This window comes from Balaenoptera ricei, chromosome 15 (assembly GCF_028023285.1).
Source record: "Balaenoptera ricei isolate mBalRic1 chromosome 15, mBalRic1.hap2, whole genome shotgun sequence".
In the NCBI taxonomy this organism is placed as follows: Eukaryota; Metazoa; Chordata; class Mammalia; order Artiodactyla; family Balaenopteridae; genus Balaenoptera; species Balaenoptera ricei.
The window spans coordinates 18,043,908-18,065,174 of record NC_082653.1 but is presented as its reverse complement, the minus strand read 5'-3'; the positions used below and the strand labels follow the sequence as shown (position 1 = coordinate 18,065,174).

Here is a 21,267-nt window from a genome sequence, read left to right as displayed (position 1 = left end):
TGCCACACACTGTTGTAGGCTCTTATCATACATTAACTTGTGTATTCCTCACAACCATCCTGAGAGATAGGTATTATTATCATCCCCGCTTCACAGATGAGGAAACTGAGGCAAAGAAGGTTAAGTAACTTGCCTAAGATCACACAGTTAGTAACTGGATTTGATAGCAACATGGCTCTAAAGCTCATGTGCTAGACCACTAGCCTGTGCTGGCTTAGAGGAAGAAAGAATATAGATATATGTTGGGCAACACAGTGTGTCAGGCACTGAGATGCCACAAGCCTTATCTCTTTTAATCCTCCCCCTGGCCCTATGGAGCAGGTACTAGTCTTCTCATTTTTAGTTGAGGAATCTGAGGCTCTAAGAGGTCACCCCTCACTAGGTCTAATATTTTGTGTATTCTGGGACCAATTGCAAAGCCTCCATCCTGAGCCAGGATTTTCTCACAGTCAGCAGCCCCAGGCTATACTCTTGGGTCTCGACATTCTGGGCCCTCTGGTTTTCTGCTCTCAATTTTCAGGATTCACCTCTGCCTGGGCCACCTCCTCATTTCAACATGCTTCCTTAACCTTCAACTCACCTCTGCCAAGTAGCTGAGTTATCCTGGATGTCACCAAAAGCCAGTGCTATCCCTGACTCAGCTTCAAGGCAACTGCAGAATGATGGCACCTGACAAGCTTCTATTAATTGAATATGTTTTCCAAATTAAATTGCAAAGTCTTCCAGGGCAAGGATTGCAGTTCTTTACTCTGTGATCAAAACAGAGTATACATGTGTCTTTTCTCTCAGGCTTGAAGATTTACTGAAGGTCTAAATTTACAAGGATACAGTGATATTGCAAGTAACAAATTGCCTGAGACCAAAGATCCTGAGCAGGAAGACAGCTGTGCTTAGAAAAACAAAGAAAAAAACCCAAACTTAGTAAATCACATACTGCGGAATCTTTTCAGCTGGTTGACAAGAATGACTTGAGGTACAGCTTCCCTTTGTTTCATACTATTTAAACAAGACTAAGTTGTCTATTTAACCATCCATTTGACCATCTCCCTGTCCATCTAGTTCATAAACCCACCCATTCACTCTTCCATCCATCCCTCCATCCACTTAACAATCTATACATCTACTTATCCATCTAGTCCATAACCCCACACACTCATCAAATCATCCATGTACTCATCTACTCACTCATCCAACAATCAATCCGTCATCCACTCATCCATCTTTCTATCACAGCCAAAACTTTTTAAGTTTTATTATATGACTGTGTCTGCCAACTACCAGAGACTGAAAGAGAAATGCCATCTTGATCCAGCCAATATGTCTCATGGGAGAGCCAAACAAAAAACTTATAAAATAGATGATAATAATAGCCACCATTTAGATAGTAGGAGGTCACTTATGTGTCAGATGCTGTTCTCAGTACATTATGTGGACTATTGTATTTAATCCTCCCTAGAAGCATTATTATCTATGTTTTACAGGTGAGGAAAGTGAAGCTCAGAGAAGTTAAGTAACTTGCCCAAATTTATATAGTTGGTAAGCAGCATGGCAAGGATTAGAATGCAAGAAGTCTAACTTTAAGAGCCTGCATTAATAACTACTATGTTATTATCTTCTGGAGTGATAAATGGTATGAAGTGGCAGCTCAGGGAGCTGTGGGACCATATTTGAGGGTAAGGGGTGGTGGTGGGGGAGAGGTAATTTGGTTTAGAGTCTATGATGCCGGAGTTGTAAAGTCCAGGAACACCCAGATGGAGTAGGAGGGAGGGTATTTCCAGGCTGATGGATATGTGTTTACGGAATGGGTAGGGGGTTATCAAGGTGGGAATGTCAAGATGCTGGCAGGGTCTAGTTCCCAAAGAGTTTGAGGAGCTTACTCTCACAGGGAGAACTTAGGTCACAGGGAGAACTCAAAGAGCCAAGTGGGCAAATATTTTTCTAGATGGATGATTCTGGCAGGAGTGTGAGCAAAAAGTGGGAGGGGAGAGGGACTGGGGTCATGAAAGCTGCTGTAAGGGTCAAGGCAAGAGATGTTAGGGGCCGATCCTGCAATGGCTATGAGGAAGGAAAAGAGGTGATGTGATGGGTGGCTAGAACACAAAAGCAATAGGTGATTACATGTGAGCATTTTGAAGAGGACTGCCAAGGTTCTAGCTTGCGTGGCTACCCTAGTGAGTGCAAACAGAAGAAGGATTCACTTTTCAGGGTGTGGAGTAAGGAGCAGTTGAGAATGGGGTGGACAAAACAAGATAATATCAATACATTTATTTGGGGCTGCTTTCCCACCTCAACGAACCATTCAAAATTATGTCACACAATTCAGCATACCTGCAAATCCTGTTTCACATTTCATCCAGGTTAGACAGTGTTAAGAGTGTAGACTCTGATCAGATTGGCCAGGTTTCAGACCCAGCTCTTCCACTTACTAGCTACGTGATTTGGGGCAATTTCTTTAAGTTCTACATGTGTCAGTTTTGTGACCTGTAGCACAGTACAATCTAATAGTTGCCCTGCCTCTTTAGCTTACCCAGTAGTTAGCTTTTCCTACTGCCTCATTATTTTTTTTCCTGGAGAGATAGTGTGTTCTCTGAGTCTCAGACCATGGTACATCTTTCACATACTGCCCTTCCAGCCTGACCCTCCTCCGCACCCCTCAGGGCTGGGTTTACCCCTGATGCTTAACACTGATACTTGGATCCGCGTTCTGAGTGAAGCTTTCTTGCCCAAGAGATGGAGTGCAATCCTGGGCCCCATCTGTTCTGATTTTACTGGGATTCAACACATTTTTAGGGAATCCCAAGTATCTGCAAGGCACATTTGTGATGAGGATGAATCAGAACAGACAGTTGATGGTCCAGTGGAGAAGATAAGATGTGAATACAAACAACAAACAAACGACAGAACATAACATGGATCCTCATGGAGGGGATCCAGACGGTGAAGAGATTGTGTCTACACTGAAGGTCAGAAGGGATTATTGGAGAAGGTGTCTTTTAAATTAGACCTTAAACATGGGTAGTATCTGGTCACATGGAAATGAGGAACATAGGCATTGAAAGAGGAGGAAACTTTACAAGCAAAGGTATAGGAGTGGGGTGAGACTTCAGGAAATCTGCCAGAATCATTGTGAGCAAGGGGACAGCGTAGCTTGACAAGGCTCTCCAGATGACTTAAGTATGTGCTTCTTGCCTTATTTCCACCCTACGAACCGCTGTTATAGGGAAGGAAAAGCCATTGAAGGATTCTAGAATGCAGGTTTGGGAGTACAAGTTTCATTTTTCAAACATCACTTTGGCTACAGTGTGGAAGATGGGTTGGAGAGGTGGGGCCAGAGTCAGGGAGGCTGGCGAAGAGACTCATAGAACAAAGCTATAGAGGCTTGCACCAGGGAAGAGGCAGTGGAGAGGGAGAAGGGGAAAGGATGCGACCAAGAGAATGTAAAGATGCAAGTTCAAAAGTACTGGGGTGATGGAATCCCATTAGTTTGCTGATGGAATGAGAGGTAGTACCTCTCACTAAGATGGGGACACATGATTGGAAATACGTTGGTGATGATTTTGTCTTTGACCATAAAAACTTTGAGGGTAGATGTCCAGGAGCAGATGATACAGGGCAGTAGAGCTCTGGCAAGAATGGGTCAAAGCAGAGGACCTGCCCTCCCAGGCCATTTCCGTTTTCAGTCCAGCAGAACTACAACCACCATGTTGTGTGATAAATAAACAGCTGAAGGTCTATGCATGTGGCACAATGGCTGCATGCGGGGGAGGATCATTGAATCTTCCTGGGATGGAGGGCTTGTGGGAAGACTTCAAGGAAGAGGTAATACTTGGAGGAATCCTACTTGGAAGAACTTGGGGCTGAGAGTTAGAGAGTAGTAGGAGACTTGCAGGTGAAGAGGAATGTCTGGACATTTGATTCAGGGAAATAGCATGTACCAAGGCAGAGAACAGTAGCAAATGATACCTGAATCTGGGTCACTTGTGTCCTATTCCAGGATTCACTTATTTTCTACCGGTCTGCATAGACTGATAGAACAGAAGTTAACAGCAAGGGGTCTGGCGTCACAGACCCTGGGTCTGCATTTCAACTCTGCCCAAGACCTTGGCTAACTCATAAAAACCTTTTTTGAACCTCAGTTTCCTCTTCTCAAAAAACAGGAGTATCAACAGTCCTACCCTCTACGATTATTTGTAGGATTAAAATCAGAGTATGGCAGCAGTTCAAATGGAAAATGAACAAATTAGGTCAGAGTGTGTGTACTGATTGCAGCACTGCCTTTTAACATATTAGTGATGGGTTTGGAGCTGGCTTGGTACACTTGATGGTCATGTGTGAGATGAATGTCCCTGCTGATATTATGCAATAGATGCATCACCTGTACATAAGCAGGTACAGGAAGTAAAGCCTGTCCCAGCCATTAGCTCATTTGATCCTCAGAACAGCTACATGAGATTGGCTGCATCTCACAGTTGAGAAAGCAAAGGTTGAGCTTTGTTAAGTTGCTTCTCCAAGGTTAGCAGCAGATAAATGGGGCTGTAGAGATTCGGATCCAGTTTTTCTGCTTCCCAGTACACAGCTAACGAGATGTCTATACCCATTAGACTTGGAGCCACTGGAGGGCAGACACAAATCACAGAGAAGCAAGGTACACCAAGAGATGCACATTTCTCTCAAAGTAGACTCTCATATTTCAAACTCAAGACACTCCAAATATACTCTTGGAAGAGTTACTGTTTGGACAGGCAAAGCGTGGTTGGCAGGAAGCTCAGGCTGGACCAGGAAGAGCTGGGCAGGGAGAGGAGAAGAGGAGATGGGGGTGGATGGAACTATGTGCGGCGAAGGACTTTGAAACTGTCTCTCTAAAAGTTGCCCAGTTTGCATTTGAAAAGTAAGAAGGGATGGTGAGGTTAATGTAGGATACAGACAAGTCTTGGGGTAGAGATATACTGTTACCAAAGAATTTTGCTTAAGCTGGCTCCAGTGTTTCCCCATTCAAAAGTGCATTGCTATGCCTTAAGCCTTGGAGGACACCATGCTCAGATTTCAGGAAGCGTGTCCCAGGGAATAAATTGGATGACAGGAAGCTTGTAGGCACATGCACATATGTCCATATCCCACGAACAAACATTAAAATGTCAAACTTCCCATATGTGAGTGGCCAAGAAACACCTTCAAACATCAAGATACACTAGTGAAGGCACTAAGGCTTGAGCTTTCCACCTTAATTTGCATTGAAGGCACCCAGGGCCCTACGGTATTAAGCCAAGGGACCAGAGAGGTGGCCTTACAATGCCTTGGCTGCCCATTCCTTTGGCAGAGGATGTTCGATAATTCTAAAGGGAGGAGGTCAGGGAAGAAGATGAACGGGACTGCAGTGATGAGAGCTTTTCTCTTTTTCAGGACTCAACCGGGTGTTCATGAAAAGGAGGTACGTTCCATTACATAATGGCATGCAGGAACCCATTTTAGAGTGTTCTGAGGTCTAGATGTGATCAATAGAGCCAGGAGAAAAAGATGGAGCCATTATCCAGTGACAGCATAAGAATGACTATTTTGCAGTGAGCTTGGCTATAACCACACTGGCTGTTAACTCTGTCGGAAGGGGCTCCAGATCCCCTTCTTATAATGCTCATGCAATCCTCCATATCTCCATGTAGCCCTGCTTCTGTATGGTCCTGCGTTCAAAGAAGCCCAGTCCAAACAGCCAAAGGTACTCTTAAAAGAAGTCTAAAGTTTAATTTGCATCTTTTTCAAACTGTAAGGGAATTCTGTTTGAATTGCTCACCAGCGTCTCATATCCCCTTCTGCAACCTTGCATTTTTCAAGATCCCCTCCACCCATTATAAAGCAGCCAAACAACAACAACAAAACTTTCCTTGGGCTATGCTGATATATTTCTCTCTCTCTCTCTCTCTTCCTTTCTCTTACACTCCTTTCTGAATGTAAATTGATTTAGCTTCTTTCACTAAGCCCTTCCCTTGGTTCTCTGTATCTCTAGCCCTTTCTGGGCCAGCTTTCTAGTTCAGTACAACACACACACACACACACACACACACACACACACAAAACACCTAATAGTAAGAGAAAGACTCTCTTTGGAGAGTGACAGGGACGCTTCAAGGCCTGTATGGAGAAACAAGGGGCATCTTAAGTGGACTGGAGACATGTGCCTGCAGCTCTGGGGAAGACTCTGAGACAGCTGAATCCATTGGGAGCAGAGGAAACAGGGAGCCGCCACGGCCATGTCTGTGGAGGTCAGGGAGAAGATCCAGCGCAAGCCAGTGCAGGGAGTGTGGCAGGCATCTGACTTCTGAGAGCTGCTAGATGCAGGAACTAACTCTAGGTCACAAAGGGACACTGAATAGATGCTGACACTAGGATCCTGAGTTGTGATGATTCGCCTGTTATCTGGGGGTTTCTTTTCCTTTCGTATCTATTCCTTTTAGGTGGCTGTGGACATCATTCTGGTGAGCAGTAAGTAAGTTAGTGACAGACGCAACTGACCAGTGAGGTTTTCCCCATATTTATATATGGGGTTGGGATAAGAAGAGGGAAAGGAGCCCATTAAGCTCTTCCCTGTCCTTTGGTGGGGGCACCTCTAGACATCAGAAGACACTGTGGGTTAGTGGAAAGAGCGCAGGCTGATGTTTAATTTCTCTTTTTCTCCCTCTGACCCATCCCCTACTCTTCCCTCCTCTCCCCTCCCCTCCTCTCTGCTCCTCCCCTTTCCTTCCCCTATACCTATTTGTAAAATATTACCATCAACTAGGCCAGAAAAATGTCTTATTTTCTCCCAAAGATACTGTATATGCAAACACTGATCAGCACCCCTACCCCCTTGCCCACTGCCACTACATCTGAGTTTTGCCCCTTGGAAAGAAATGGTGATCACGTGATGTCTGTGGGTTGGGTCTGACGGATGGTTTTCATAGAGATGAGAGATGATGAAGATAGAAGAGGATAAAACCACACAAAGGGCTCACTTTATCCTTGCTGCCAGCCTGAAAACAGAAAGCCCTTTCCTCCCTCCCAAAAAGTCACACGTTTCAGAAATAGCTGTTGAGAGGGAAGTGAAATTTCTTCACAAGCTCGCAGACAATGGTGACGTGGGTTAAGCCAGGCTTTAGAAAGAGCAAAATTGGAAGAGCATATCTGACTTACAAATCAGTGGCGAAGAATGAGAACATTCAGGGTCTATCAAAGAGGAATGCAATTCTATTAAATTGGTTACTTTTTTCAGGGAGACTGGCCCAAACTCACCTGTGTCTCTAAAGCGTCTGCGACTCCGAGAACGTGTCAATGACCTTACATGTGCGATATGCTCACTCACCCCCAGAGAAATCAAACCTCATGTTCGGCCTCATCCAACAGCAGCTGGCTTGTCACAGACATAAAACGTGGCCTCGCTTTATGGATGATGGTGATGGCTCTGAGGGCTCTTGACCCCCAGTATTATCATGGACCTTCCCTCCTCCCTAGCCGCTCCAACCAGAAAATCAGTAGCTGGACGAGAACCGAAACTCTTCAGTCATTCTGCTGGGAGCCTGAGGAAAGGAATGATCCTACAGAACAAAGATGTCCAGAAAGAACAGGTCCTACCAATAAGATGTCCTGGCCAAACGGGGTCCTGGCTGATTCTGAACAGAACCATGAGACACACAGAGACATTCCGGTGCCAGAATGGCTAAAAGAAGGCCAACTACTTGTAGAGCGAAACTGATGGCTGGAAATAAGGACACTGTCTTCATTTGTTTACTTCATGCATTTATATTCATGGGACTCCTTAGAGTAGAAGCTGGAATTTGTCTTTGGGGCATTCTGTCCCTTTGTTCTGGTGGGAACAAGTTTCACAAGCTGTTTTTGTCTCAGGGATGAAAGCAAGTCCCGGTCCTCATTACCGGGCTTGTCCTGAACTCTGTGAGTAACCAAACCCAGAGCTTCAGGCTGAGGAGTTAGTAGTTGGTTGAAGAATGGACTAAAACGTCTCTTTATATTGGGGGCAGGGCAGGTTGCAGCACACATCATTATAATGTAGATAAGTGTTTTGTTTGCTTTGGCAGCCTGGGGAGTGGGAGGGTGGAGACCAAGGCTGGAATCCTGGCATTGAAATTGAGATGGGCAGTAGGCACGGGGACATGGTGGCAGTACAGTAAGGTACAGTAGGCAGAAGGACCTCCTGTTTGGAGGAATAATCAATCGTGTACCCCAGGGACAGCGAGAGCTGATATTCTTCAACTTTCCCTGATGACTATTTCCTCTCCCTCTCTGCAACTCCTCTGTGCTGTCTTCAAGCCTCCCGCATGTCTGATAAACAGAAGATGTCGATGTAATGAATTTGGGGGATCAGGAAAGAACCTGGACCCTGGCTTTCATGAGCAATGCACGCAACAGGAGATAACAGTGCTCGCTGACCAGAGGTGCCAGGAGGACATCCTGCTGAGAGGTGACAAGCAGCAACAATCCAGCTGGGAAGGTTCTATGGGATGCGGAGTAGGAAGGAGCCTTCCCTCAGGGCTGTCACACCATCAGAGGTGGCTCTATCCCTTTGATGCCAAGGATGCATCAATCCCTTGGGATGCTGCCGCTTGACCAAAGAAAAGTCAAGGATGAATGAAGGTGAAAGGAACGAAGCACTGCTTTCCTGCATCTGTATCTGTGGGCTCACCCGTGTTCCCGGGGCTCCCCTGTAATCTCGATGACGTGACCAATCACGACAGAGCAGCTATCTCTGAGAAGCGTCATACATGGAATCCCATGGGACTCCAAGGAACCCCTGCCCCGCAAGAAACCTGCCGTCTTGGAGCTGCTCGCCAAGCAGAGAGCACATGCCCTTCAGACACCAACACCATGAGCCACCATTGGTCCAAAATTTCAGGACCTCAACAGTTGTATCAGAAGGTCCCGCTCAGAAGCGATCAGCAGGGAAAGGACTTGGCCACATGGCAGTGTCGGGGCCCCCTGGGGTTGGCAGGGTTTGCAGGGCAGCAACCGAAACTCACCTCCTTTTGATGGTCAGCATGACGCCCAGGAGAATGATGATGAACATGAGGAGGCCGGCGACCACGCCGGCCATCTTCACAGTACTGTCCACCTGCTTCTCCGGCTCCACGCTGTTGGGATTCTGCGTGGAGGCACCTTGGAGGGAAAGGGGAAGAAGAAAGATAACTGAAAAGCCTCACATACGTGACGAGACGCAATCGTAATAACAACAGCTTCCATTCACTGAGTACTAACGATATGCCAGGCACTGTGCTGAGGGCATTATACACATTGACCCATTTAACCCTTTTGAGGATTAATTCCTTGAGATGTTGAATTATTAATTATTATGATAGCCTTTTTTGTAGAGGAAGAAATTGAGATGCAGAGAAATTGACTTGCCCAAGGTTACACAACCACTATGCTGGATATAAGGGTAACCCTTATCCTCCCATGAGATCAAGCAGGGAATTTTATCCCTCATACCGGTTTGTCCCTAGGATCAAACCATGGAACTATGGTTTGAATCTTAGGTTCATGGAATTATTCCAAATCCTACTTAATTCTTTCAGGTAAATGGCGAAAACAACAGCTTTGTGTAAGGGTAACACAATTAAAAGCACTGGATTTTTAAAGATAAAAACATTACTTTTTTATTTTGTGCCTTATGTGAAACAAATGGTGGGGATTAAAGGGAATTGCCTTGGGTTCAGAAAACGCTTATATCCGCTAACTCCATTTTTGGATTTAATGCTGATGCTATGTGCTCTGCCAGCTACTAACACACTGACTCAATTCCACATCAAGGAAGACAGAGAACTGGACACTTACTATATCCTCTGCCCTGTGCTGGGCCGTTTTGTGGATCCGGCTTGGCCAATCCTTGCAAATATTCCCTAAAGTATATATTGATTTTCCCATTTTATAGATGAGAAAACAAAGGAAACTTGCTAAAAGGCACACGGTTGATAAAGCTCAGGGCCAGGATTCCACAGGTTTTCTGTAAGTCTAGGTCTCAAAAGTCAGAAGCCTTGAATTCAACTTTCATGTCCTCTAGTCCCTCAATCCTTCTCCTCCCAGACAACCACTTGGCTAATGCCATAGCAAAAGTAAGGAGCCAAAGAATGCCTAAGCCTGGCCTCTTCCTGCAGTGCACCAGGGACAGAGGCAACTTCTCATCCCAGGAACCTGTGTGAACCTTCTAGAGTGTGGTCCTGGACCAGCACCTCCGTGAATTCTTCCCAATGATGCCATGTTTATGTGAGGCAGCTTAAATCCAAAGCATCCTTTCCCTGACCCATCCCTACTTTTCTACCACATCAGAATCAGCTCATTCATTACCAGTGACACCACCTTCCCTGGTTGCCCCAGGAGCAATCCTCTCTGTCTTCTCCAAATTCTGATAACACTCTGTACCACTTGGTACAGATCTCAATGTGCTGATGTTATTAGTGATTTGTTTCCCCATCTGTCTCCTCCAGTGGTCTGCAAGCTCCTCGGGGGCAAGAGGAAGCATCCTTTATCTTTGTTTCCTCATGTTAGCACAGGATCTGGCTCATAATTGGTGTTCCCTTAACGTTTGCGGTGGTTTAATGTTTAGCTGAAGGGATGACATCTCTGCCCACACACATTTGTTCTCATGAAACCAGATTGAGTTTCTCCTTTTTTTCAGCCATGTGTTCACAGAACTCAGCTGAGTTGAAGGGATGTTAATGCCCATAAGCTATGATTTTGATTCTCCAAACTCATGGATGTTTCAGACCAGTCCTCCGGCACATCCCCTCTTCCTGATTAAGAGCGTCAAGTGTTTCCTTTACCACAGCACTTTCCCCAGACTCTCTTGTAACTTAGAAAAACTGGGTTTACTTAGTCAAGTCTCCCTAGTGGGAATGGCAAGCCTTCAAGAGCAGAGAGTGCATTCTAGTAATCTCTCTAAAGCCAGTGTCTAGCACAGGTCTCCCTCCTCCCCATCGCTGGTTTACAGATGATGGCTGAACGACAGACAGGCTAGTGGACCACAGTCGTTTGCTTCATTTATTCATTCAAGCATTCATCAATTCGTTACTAAGCATCCATGTTCTGTGTGCCCAACTATGCTATCAACAGGGTCAGAGATCCTTCTCCTGGAAGGACTTACAAAGAAGGGATTTTATTCAGGTCCCCTCACCAGCTACAGACAAACCCAGCTCATCAAATCGCAGGATGGTCTGAGCAGGCTCTGCCTATTTACAGCCAGAGAATTCCTGGCGGAGTTGGCCAACCGCATAGGAAGGGCGGGTCTCACATTCCAGAGTGCAGGCAAGTCCCGAGTAGCCCCCATTTTCACGTTTGGAGACAAGATTTCTGAGATATGTCTAGTCCCCCAGACACAGAACATGACTAAGCATAAAGGAGGTTGAGCACCTCAGACCATAATTTCCTCAATAGTGTCAGTCTTTTTATTTGGCTTTGGAGGAAGTGTTGGCTCTGGAGCATTCACTCACTGATGTAGTAATGGCTAAACTTTACTTAATGCCTGCTAGGAGATCCTATTCTAGAGACTGGGGGCACAAAGGCAAAGCCATGGAGAGGATCCTATTACCCTGGGAACACTGTTATTAGCTTGTTCTAATGAGATTCACACTTCATTCCTTCAACGAATAATCACAAGTACCCACTGTATGCTGGGCATTTAGTAATACAATGGTGAGCAAAACAGGCACAGTCCCTGCCCTCAAAGAGCCTACAATGAGTGGTGAGTGGGGTTGAGGGAACAGAGTTAATAAAGAATCAATAAGATGAAGCTTTCAACTCTGTCAATAGAGAGGCACATGACACATAATCGGGAAATGAATCACTTCTGGGAGGAAGTGGCCCATGGGGTGGGCTCCAAGGGAGGACAGGCTATAACTAGGCAAATAGAGCACCACGAGAAAAGCACACAGTGGTGGCAGGGGAAACAGCACTGGCTAAGGCCGTCTGATGGAGGCAAGGAGCCTGGTGCATTCAATATATGAAAGAACTGTGGCGTAATGAGGGCGAGAAGGCAGGGAGAGCATGGTGAGAGCAGCTGGCGAGGGCGGCAGGGGCCCGTCCGTGCAGGACGTTATAGGCCACAGTGCGAGCTTTTGTTTTTTACCCCAAGAAACACAGGGAGTCATTTAAGTGCTGTTTATAGAGGTATGATATGGTCAGATTTGTATTTCCAACGGACCGTTCCAGTTTCTTTGAGAAGCCAAAGTGGATTGGAGAGATGCATTTTGAAACTATTATAGTCATCCAGATGGGAGATAATAGTTGCTTGAACTCTGGTGATGGTCGTGAAGATGGAAAGATGCAATAAAAGAGATAATTACCTGAAATAGATATAAATAAAACCGGGTGATGGACGGGATACAGGGCATTAGGGAAAGAGAAATGAATTCTTGAGGATGACCATAACAAGGTAGATAAGGTGATGTTTAAAGGTTCAAGAAACAAAAAGGAATAGAGTTAGAAGGAAAATATGTGTGTTTGGGGCAATTTGAGCTTGTGAGATACTATAGGAAAGTAGGCAGTTAAAAATGCAGGTCTGAAGCTCTTAAAGGCGGCCTAAGCTGGAAGTAAAAATGTGTGAGTCATATGGACATAGATGGTATTTGAAGCATGGGGGCTGATGAAGTCACCCAGAGAGAGAATGAAGAGTGCATGAGAGGAGCTTCAAGATGGCGGAAGACTAAGACGCGGAGATCACCCTCCTCCCCACAGATACGTCAGAAATACATCTACATGTGGAACAGCTCCTACAGAACACCTACTGAACGCTGGCAGAAGATGTCAGACCTCCCAAAAGGCAAGAAACTCCCCATGTACCTGGGTAGGGCAAAAGGAAAAAGAAACAACAGAGACAAAAGAACAGGGACGGGACCTGCACCAGTGGGAGACAGCTGTGAAGGAGGAAAGGTTTCCACGCACTAGGAAGCCCCTTCGCGGGCGGAGACTGCAGGTGGCGGAGGGGGGAAGCTTCGGGGCCACGGAGGAGAGCGCAGCCACAGGGGTGCATAGGGCAAAGCGGAGAGATTCCCGCACAGAGGCTCGGCGCCGAGCAGCACTCACCAGCCCAAGAGGCTTGTCTGCTCACCCGCCGGGGCGGGCGGGGCTGGGAACTGAGGCTCGGGCTTCGGTCGGATCGCAGGGAGAGGACTGGGGTTGGTGGCGTGAACACAGCCTGAAGGGGCTAGTGCGCCAGCCGGGAGTGAGTCCGGGAAAAGGTCTGGAGCTGCCGAAGAGACAAGAGACTTTTTCTTGCCTCTTTGTTTCGCGGTGCGTGAGGAGAGGGGATTCAGAGCGCCGCCTAAATGAGCCCCAGAGACAGGCGCGAGCCGCGGCTATCAGCGTGGACCCCAGAGACGGGCATGAGATGCTAAGGCTGCTGCTGCCGCCACCAAGAAGCCTGTGTGCGAGCACAGGTCACTCTCCACACCGCCCCTCCCAGCAGCCTGTGCAGCCCACCACTGCCAGGGTCCCGTGATCCGGGGACAACTTTCCCAGGAGAACGCACGGCGCGCCTCGGGCTGGTGCAACGTCACACTGGCCTCTGCCGCCGCAGGCTCGCCCCGCATCCGTACCCCTCCCTCCCCACGGCCTGAGTGAACCAGAGCCCCCGAAGCAGCTGCTCCTTTAACCCCGTCCTGTGTAAGCGAAGACCAGACGCCCTCAGGCGACCTACACGCAGAGGCGGGGCCAAATCCAAAGCTGAACCCCGGGAGCTGTGCGAACAAAGAAGAGAAAGGGAAATGTCTCCCAGCAGCCTCAGGAGCAGCGGATTAAAGCTCCACAATCAACTTGAGGTACCTGCATCTGTGGAATACCTGAATAGACAACGAATCATCCTAAATTGAGGAGGTGGACTTTGGGAGCAACGATATATATATTTCTTTCCCCTTTTCTCTTTTTGTAAGTGTATATGCGTATGCTTCTGTGTGTGATTTTGTCTGTATAGCTTTGCTTTACCATTTGTCCTAGGGTTCTGTCTGTCCGTTTTTTTTTTTATTACTTAAAAAATTTTTTTTCTTAATACTTATTTTTTATTTTAATAACTTTATTTTATTTTATCTTCTTTTTTCTTTCTTTCTTTTTTTCCTCCCTGTTATTCTGAGCCGTGTGGAGGACAGGCTCTTGGTGCTCCAGCCAGGCATCAGGGCTGTGCCTCTGGGGTGGGAGAGCCAAGTTCAGGACACTGGTCTACAAGAGACCTCCCAGCTCCACGTAATATCAAATGGCGAAAATCTCCCAGAGATCTCCATCTCAACGCCAAGACCCAGATCCACACAACGACCAGCAAGCTACAGTGGTGGACACCCTATGCCAAACAACTAGCAAGACAAGAACACAACCCCACCCATTAGCATAGAGGCTACCTAAAATCATAATAAGGTCACAGACACCCCAAAACACACCACCAGACGCGGTCCTGCCCACCAGAAAGACAAGATCCAGCATCATCCACCAGAACACAGGCACTAGTCCCCTCCACCAGGAAGCCTACACAACACATTGAACCAACCTTAGCCACTGGGGACAAACACCAAAAACAACAGGAACTATGAGCCTGCAGCCTACGAAAAGGAGACCCCAAACACAGTTAAGCAAAATAAGAAGACAGAGAAACACACAGCAGATGAAGGAGCAAGGCAAAAACCTACCAGACCTAACAAATGAAGAGGAAATAAGCAGTCTACCTGAAAAAGAATTCAGAATAATGATAGTAAAGATGATCCAAAATCTTGGAAATAGAATGGAGAAAATACAAAAAACATTTAACAAGGACCTAGAAGAACTAAAGAGCAAACAAACAGTGATGAACAACAAAATAAATGAAATTTAAAATTCTCTAGAAGGGATCAATAGCAGAATAACTGAGGCAGAAGAAAGGATAAGTGACCTGGAAGATAAAATAGTGGGAATAACTACTGCAGAGCAGAATAAAGAAAAAAGAATGAAAAGAACTGAGGACAGTCTCAGAGACCACTGGGACAACATTAAATGCACCAACATTCGAATGATAGGGGTCCCAGAAGAAGAAGAGAAAAAGAAAGTGACTGAGAAAATATTTGAAGAGATTATAGTTGAAAACTTCCCTAATATGGGAAAGGAAATAGTTAATCAAGTCCAGGAAGCACAGAGAGTCCCATACAGGATAAATCCAAGGAGAAACACGCCAAGACACATGTTAATCAAACTATCAAAAATTAAATACAAAGAACAAACATTAAAAGCAGCAAGGGAAAAACAACAAATAACACATAAGGGAATCCCCATAAGGTTAACAGCTGATCTTTCAGCAGAAACTCTGCAAGCCAGAAGGGCGTGGCAGGACATATTTAAAGTGATGAAGGAGAAAAACCTACAACCAAGATTACCCAGCAAGGGTCTCATTCAGATTTGATGGATAAATTAAAACCTTTACAGACAAGCAAAAGCTAAGAGAATTCAGCACCACCAAACCAGCTTTACAACAAATGCTAAAGGAACTTCTCTAGGCAGGAAACACAAGAGAAGGGAAAGACCTACAATAATAAAGCCAAAACAATTAAGAAAATGGTAATAGGAACATACATATCTATAATTACCTTAAATGTAAATGGATTAAATGCTCCAACCAAAAGACATAGATTGGCTGAATGGATAAAAAAACAAGACCCGTATATATGCTGTCTAAAAGAGACCCACTTCAGACCAAGGGACACATACAGACTGAAAGTGAGGGGATGGAAAAAGATATTCCATGCAAATGGAAATCAAAAGAAAGCTGGAGTAGCAATTCTCATATCAGACAAAATAGACTTTAAAACAAAGAGTATTACAAGAGACAAAGAAGGACACTACATAATGATCAAGGGATCAATCCAAGAAGAAGACATAACAACTGTAAATATTTATGCACCCAACATAGGAGCACCTCAATACATAAGGCGAATACTAACAGCCATAAAAGGGGAAATCGACAGTAACACAATCATAGTAGGGGACTTTAACACCCCACTTTCACCAATGGACAGATCATCCAAAATGAAAATAAATAAGGAAACACAAGCTTTAAATGATACATTAAACAAGATGGACTTAATTGATAGTTATAGGACATTCCATCCAAAAACAACAGAATACACATCCTTCTCAAGTGCTCATGGAACATTCTCCAGGATAGATCATATCTTGGGTCACAAATCAAGCCTTGGTAGGTTTAAGAAAATTGAAGTTGTATCAAGTGTCTTTTCCGACCACAACGCTATGAGACTAGATATCAATTACAGGAAAAAATCTGTAAGAAATACAAACACATGGAGGCTAAACAACACACTACTTAATAACCAAGAGCTCCCTGAAGAAATCCAAGAGGAAATCAAAAAATACCTAGCAACAAATGACAATGAAAACATGATGACCCAAAACCTATGGGATGCAGCAAAAGCAGTTCTAAGAGGCAAGTGTATAGCAATACAATCCTACCTTAAGAAACAAGAAACATCTCAAATAAAGAACCTAACCTTACACCTAAAGCAATCAGAGAAAGAAGAACAAAAAAACCCCAAAGTTAGCAGAAGGAAAGAAATCATAAAGATGAGATCAGAAATAAATGAAAAAGAAATGAAGGAAATGATGGCAAAGAGCAATAAAACTAAAAGCTGGTTCTTTGAGAAGATAAACAAAATTGATAAACCATTAGCCAGACTTATCAAGAAAAAAAGGGAGAAGAATCAAATCAATAGAATTAGAAATGAAAAAGGAGAAGTAACCACTGACACTGCAGAAATACAGAGGATTATGAGAGATTACTACAAGCAACTCTATGCCAATAAAATGGACAACCTGGAAGAAATGGACAAATTCTTAAAAATGCACAACCTTCCGAGACTGAACCAGGAAGAAATAGAAAATATGAACAGACCAATCACAAGCACTGAAACTGAAACTGTGGTTAAAAATCTTCCAACAAACAAAAGCCCAGGACCAGATGGCTTCTCAGGCGAATTGTATCAAACATTTAGAGAAGAGCTAACACCTATCCTTCTCAAACTCTTCCAAAATATAGCAGAGGGAGGAACACTCCCAAACTCATTCTACGAGGCCACCATCACACTCTGATACCAAAACCAGACAAAGATGTCACAAAGAAAGAAAACTACAGGCCAATATCACTGATGAACATAGATGCAAAAATCCTCAACAAAATACTAGCAAACAGAATCCAACAGCACATTAAAAGGATCATACACCATGATCAAGTGGGGTTTATCCCAGGAATGCAAGGCTTCTTCAATATACGCAAATCAATCAACGTGATACACCATGTTAACAAATTGAAGGAGAGAAACCATATGATCATCTCAATAGATGCAGAGAAAGCTTTCGACAAAATTCAACACTCATTTATGATAAAAACCCTCCAGAAAGTAGGCATAGAGGGAACTTTCCTCAACATAATATAGGCCATATATGACAAACCCACGGCCAACATCGTTCTCAATAGTGAAAAACTGAAACCATTTCCACTAAGATCAGGAACAAGACAAGGTTGCCCACTCTCACCACTATTATTCAACATACTTTTGGAAGTTTTAGCCACAGCAGTCAGAGAAGAACAAGAAATTAAAGGAATACAAATTGGAAAAGAAGAAGTAAAGTTATCACTGTTTGCAGATGACATGATACTATACATAGAGAATCTTAAAGATGCTACCAGAAAACTACTAGAGCTAATCAATGACTTTGGTAAAGTAGCAGGATACAAAATTAATGCACAGAAATCTCTTGCATTCCTATACACTAATGATGAAAAATCTGAAAGTGAAATTAAGAAAACACTCCTATTTACCACTGCAACAAAAAGAATAAAATATCTAGGAATAAACCTACCTAAGGAGACAAAAGACCTGTATGCAGAAAATTATAAGACACTGATGAAAGAAATTAAAGATGATACAAATACATGGAGAGATAGATACACCATGTTCTTGGATTGGAAGAATCAACATTGTGAAAATAACTATACTACTCAAAGCAATCTACAGATTCAATGCAATACCTATCAAACTACCAATGGCATTTTTCACAGAACTAGAACAAAAAATTTCACAATCTGTATGGAAACACAAAGGACCCCAAATAGCCAAAGCAATCTTGAGAAAGAAAAACGGAGCTGGAGGAATCAGGCTCCCTGACTTCAGACTATACTACAAAGCTACAGTAATCAAGACAGTATGGTACTGGCACAGAAACAGAAAAGTAGATCAATGGAACAGGATAGAAAGCCCAGAGATAAACCCACGCACATATGGTTACCTTATCTTTGATAAAGGAGGCAAGCATATACAGTGGAGAAAAGACAGCCTCTTCAATAAGTGGTGCTGGGAAAACTGGACAGCTACATGTAAAAGAATGAAATTAGAACACTCCCTAACACCATACACAAAAATAAACTCAAAATGGATTAAAGACCTAAATGTAAGGCCAGACACTATAAAACTCTTAGAGGAAAACATAGAACACTCTATGACATAAATCACAGCAAGATCCTTTTTGACCCACCTCATAGAGAAATGGAAATAAAAACAAAAATAAACAAATGGGACCTAATGAAACTTAAAAGCTTTTGCACAGCAAAGGAAACCATAAAAAAGGCGAAAAGACAGCCCTCAGAATGGGAGAAAATATTTGCAAATGAAGCAACTGACAAAGCAACTGACAAATGTATCTCCAAAATTTACAAGCAGCTCACGCAGCTCAATATCAAAAAAACAAACAACCCAATCCAAAAATGGGAAGAAGACCTAAATAGACATTTCTCCAAAGAAGATATACAGATTGCCAACAGACACATGAAAGAATGCTCAACATGCATTAATCATTAGAGAAAGGCAAATCAAAACTACAATGAGATATCATTTCACACCAGTCAGAATGGTCATCATCAAAAAATCTATAAACAGTAAATGCTGGAGAGGGTACGGAGAAAAGGGAACCCTCTTGCGCTGTTGGTGGGAATGTAAATTGATACAGCCACTATGGAGAACAGTATGGAGGTTCCTTAAAAAACTAAAAATAGAACTACCGTATGACCCAGCAATCCCACTACTGGGCATATACCCTGAGAAAACCACAATTCAAAAAGAGTCATGTACCACAATGTTCACTGTAGCTCTATTTACAATAGCAAGGATATGGAAGCAACCGAAGTGTCCATCAACAGATGAGTGGATAAAGAAGATGTGGCACATATATACAATGGAATATTACTCAGCCATAAAAAGGAATGAAACTGAGTTATTTGTAGTGAGGTGGATGGACCTAGAGTCTGTCATACAGAGTGAAGTAAGTCAGAAAGAGAAAAACAAATACCGTATGCTAACACACGTATATGGAATCTAAAGAAAAAAAAATGGTCATGAAGAACCTAAGGGCAAGATGGGAATAAAGATGCAGACCTACTAGAGAATGGACTTGAGGATACGGGGAGGGGGAAGGGTAAGCTGTGACAAAGTGAGAGAGTGGCATGGACATATATACACTACCAAACGTAAAACAGATAGCTAGTGGGAAGCAGCCGTGCAGCACAGGGAGATCAGCTTGCTGGTTTGTGACCACATAGAGGGGTGGGATAGGGAGGGTGGGAGGGAGGGAGATTCAAGAGGGAAGAGATATGGGGACATATGTATATGTATAACTGATTCACTTTGTTATAAAACAGAAACTAACACACCATTGTAAAGCAATTATACTGTAATAAACATGTTAAAAAAAAAAAAAAAAGAGTAGATGAAAAAGCAGGCCTAGATAGAGACTTGAGGGTCTGTAGTATTTAGTGAGTGTGAAGAGGAAGATAAGTCTGCATAGGAGACAGAGAAGGAGTGGCCAGACACGTAAGAAAATACCCAGGAGAGTATAGTGTCCCAGAGCCAGGGGAAGACAGTGTTTCAAGGGAAGGAGTAATCAGCTGTGTCAAACGCTACTCCTAGGATAGAATCAAGCTCCCTACCCAAAGGAAAGTGAAGCTCTTGGATGAGTATTAGAAAACCTTTCCCAAGTAAATTGCAAGATGTTCCTAAACAGAAGAACCTTCAGTGATCACCATGAATCAACAGTGGAACACACCCGAGGGTTACAGAGGAACATCCTAGACATTCAGAGAGGCCATCTGAAAGGCCACAGCCCAGCAGTTTAGACAAATTCCATGAGTTCAGCAAACAGGCATCCCAGCTGAAATCCCAGACCCTGTATGGTGAGATTATTAGGAGGAGCCATGCTTGGTTGGTCCAACTAGACTCCAGATACAGGAATTGCCCTGGGACGTGGTAAATTCTCCTTCCACTTCAGCATCCTTTTAAGGGCACTGGCTCTAGCCACTAGAGATGTGTGCCTCTGTTCCTAAGGGAAGTGTGCCGACAGTGTTCAAAGGTGACACAGGTTTTTAGGAACTGGCTCTGGGACCAAAGGCCAGACAGCACCGACGTGTGGCTCCTACGTCTGAGAGGAAGAACAGAGGGGCGGAGACGGATGGGCTAGTCCTGCTCCCGCTGCAGAGTCATGAGCTTGTCCACGGGGCTCACGTCGTAAGTGCAGATGAGAACCTGCAACAGGACTTACAGGGAAGCACATCAGGGTTCGCTGATGATGGGGCCTCCTCGCAATGCAACCAGCTCTTTCAGGCAGGTACTGAGCACCTCATCAAACAGAAGCTCAATTACTACTACTTTTTAAAATTTAGCCTAAACGTATCAGTGCGTTACTGGGTGCCAAAAAATGTGCTGCTAATAAGCCCTTTTCATATATGAAGTCATTTAACTCTCACAAAACTTAACACAGAAGATGCTAGTTTTATTTTCCCTTTTACTTAGATTAGGAAACTTCACAAATGGGTGAAGTGACTTGTCCAAAGCCATATAACTGGTGAGTTTCAGAGCTGGGATTCTGTGTGCAAGGCTCACCCCCTTATCATTACAATGAACTGTCCTTGATGGAGCTACTGTTAAGGAAATGCTAGCCCTGGGTCCACCTAGAGAGTTGGCCATCTGACTGGAAATCCAAGGGGTCTGGAAGCCCATTAGTAATACGGTAACTGCATTACTCTTGCCCTAAACCCACCCTTTTGATGAGAGTTAAACATAGTATCAGTCCCCGGTCCCTAAAAAGCTCTGTCTCTGGCCCTGGGCGACTTCTGTCTACTAAGCGGGAACTACAAGTCTGAGAATGGAGAGAAAGGGGGGGATGTGCATGCATCCTCTTCATCTCTGCCCTCCTCTGGGAGCCAACCTAAGAACAGTCCAAGTA

The 21,267-nt window shown here is 44.3% G+C and overlaps 1 protein-coding gene across 8 annotated transcripts in view; it reads right to left on the bottom strand.

Moving 5' to 3' along the window:
* The window catches only part of PTPRT (protein tyrosine phosphatase receptor type T), a 1,095,010-nt gene that overhangs the window by 152,906 nt on the left and 920,837 nt on the right, over positions 1-21,267 (bottom strand). For all 8 annotated transcript variants that reach the window (XM_059896616.1, XM_059896620.1, XM_059896617.1 and 5 more), the window contains exon 14: positions 9,000-9,135. In XM_059896616.1, the coding sequence (XP_059752599.1) occupies positions 9,000-9,135 (136 nt within the window). The remainder of the gene's footprint in view (positions 1-8,999; positions 9,136-21,267) is intronic.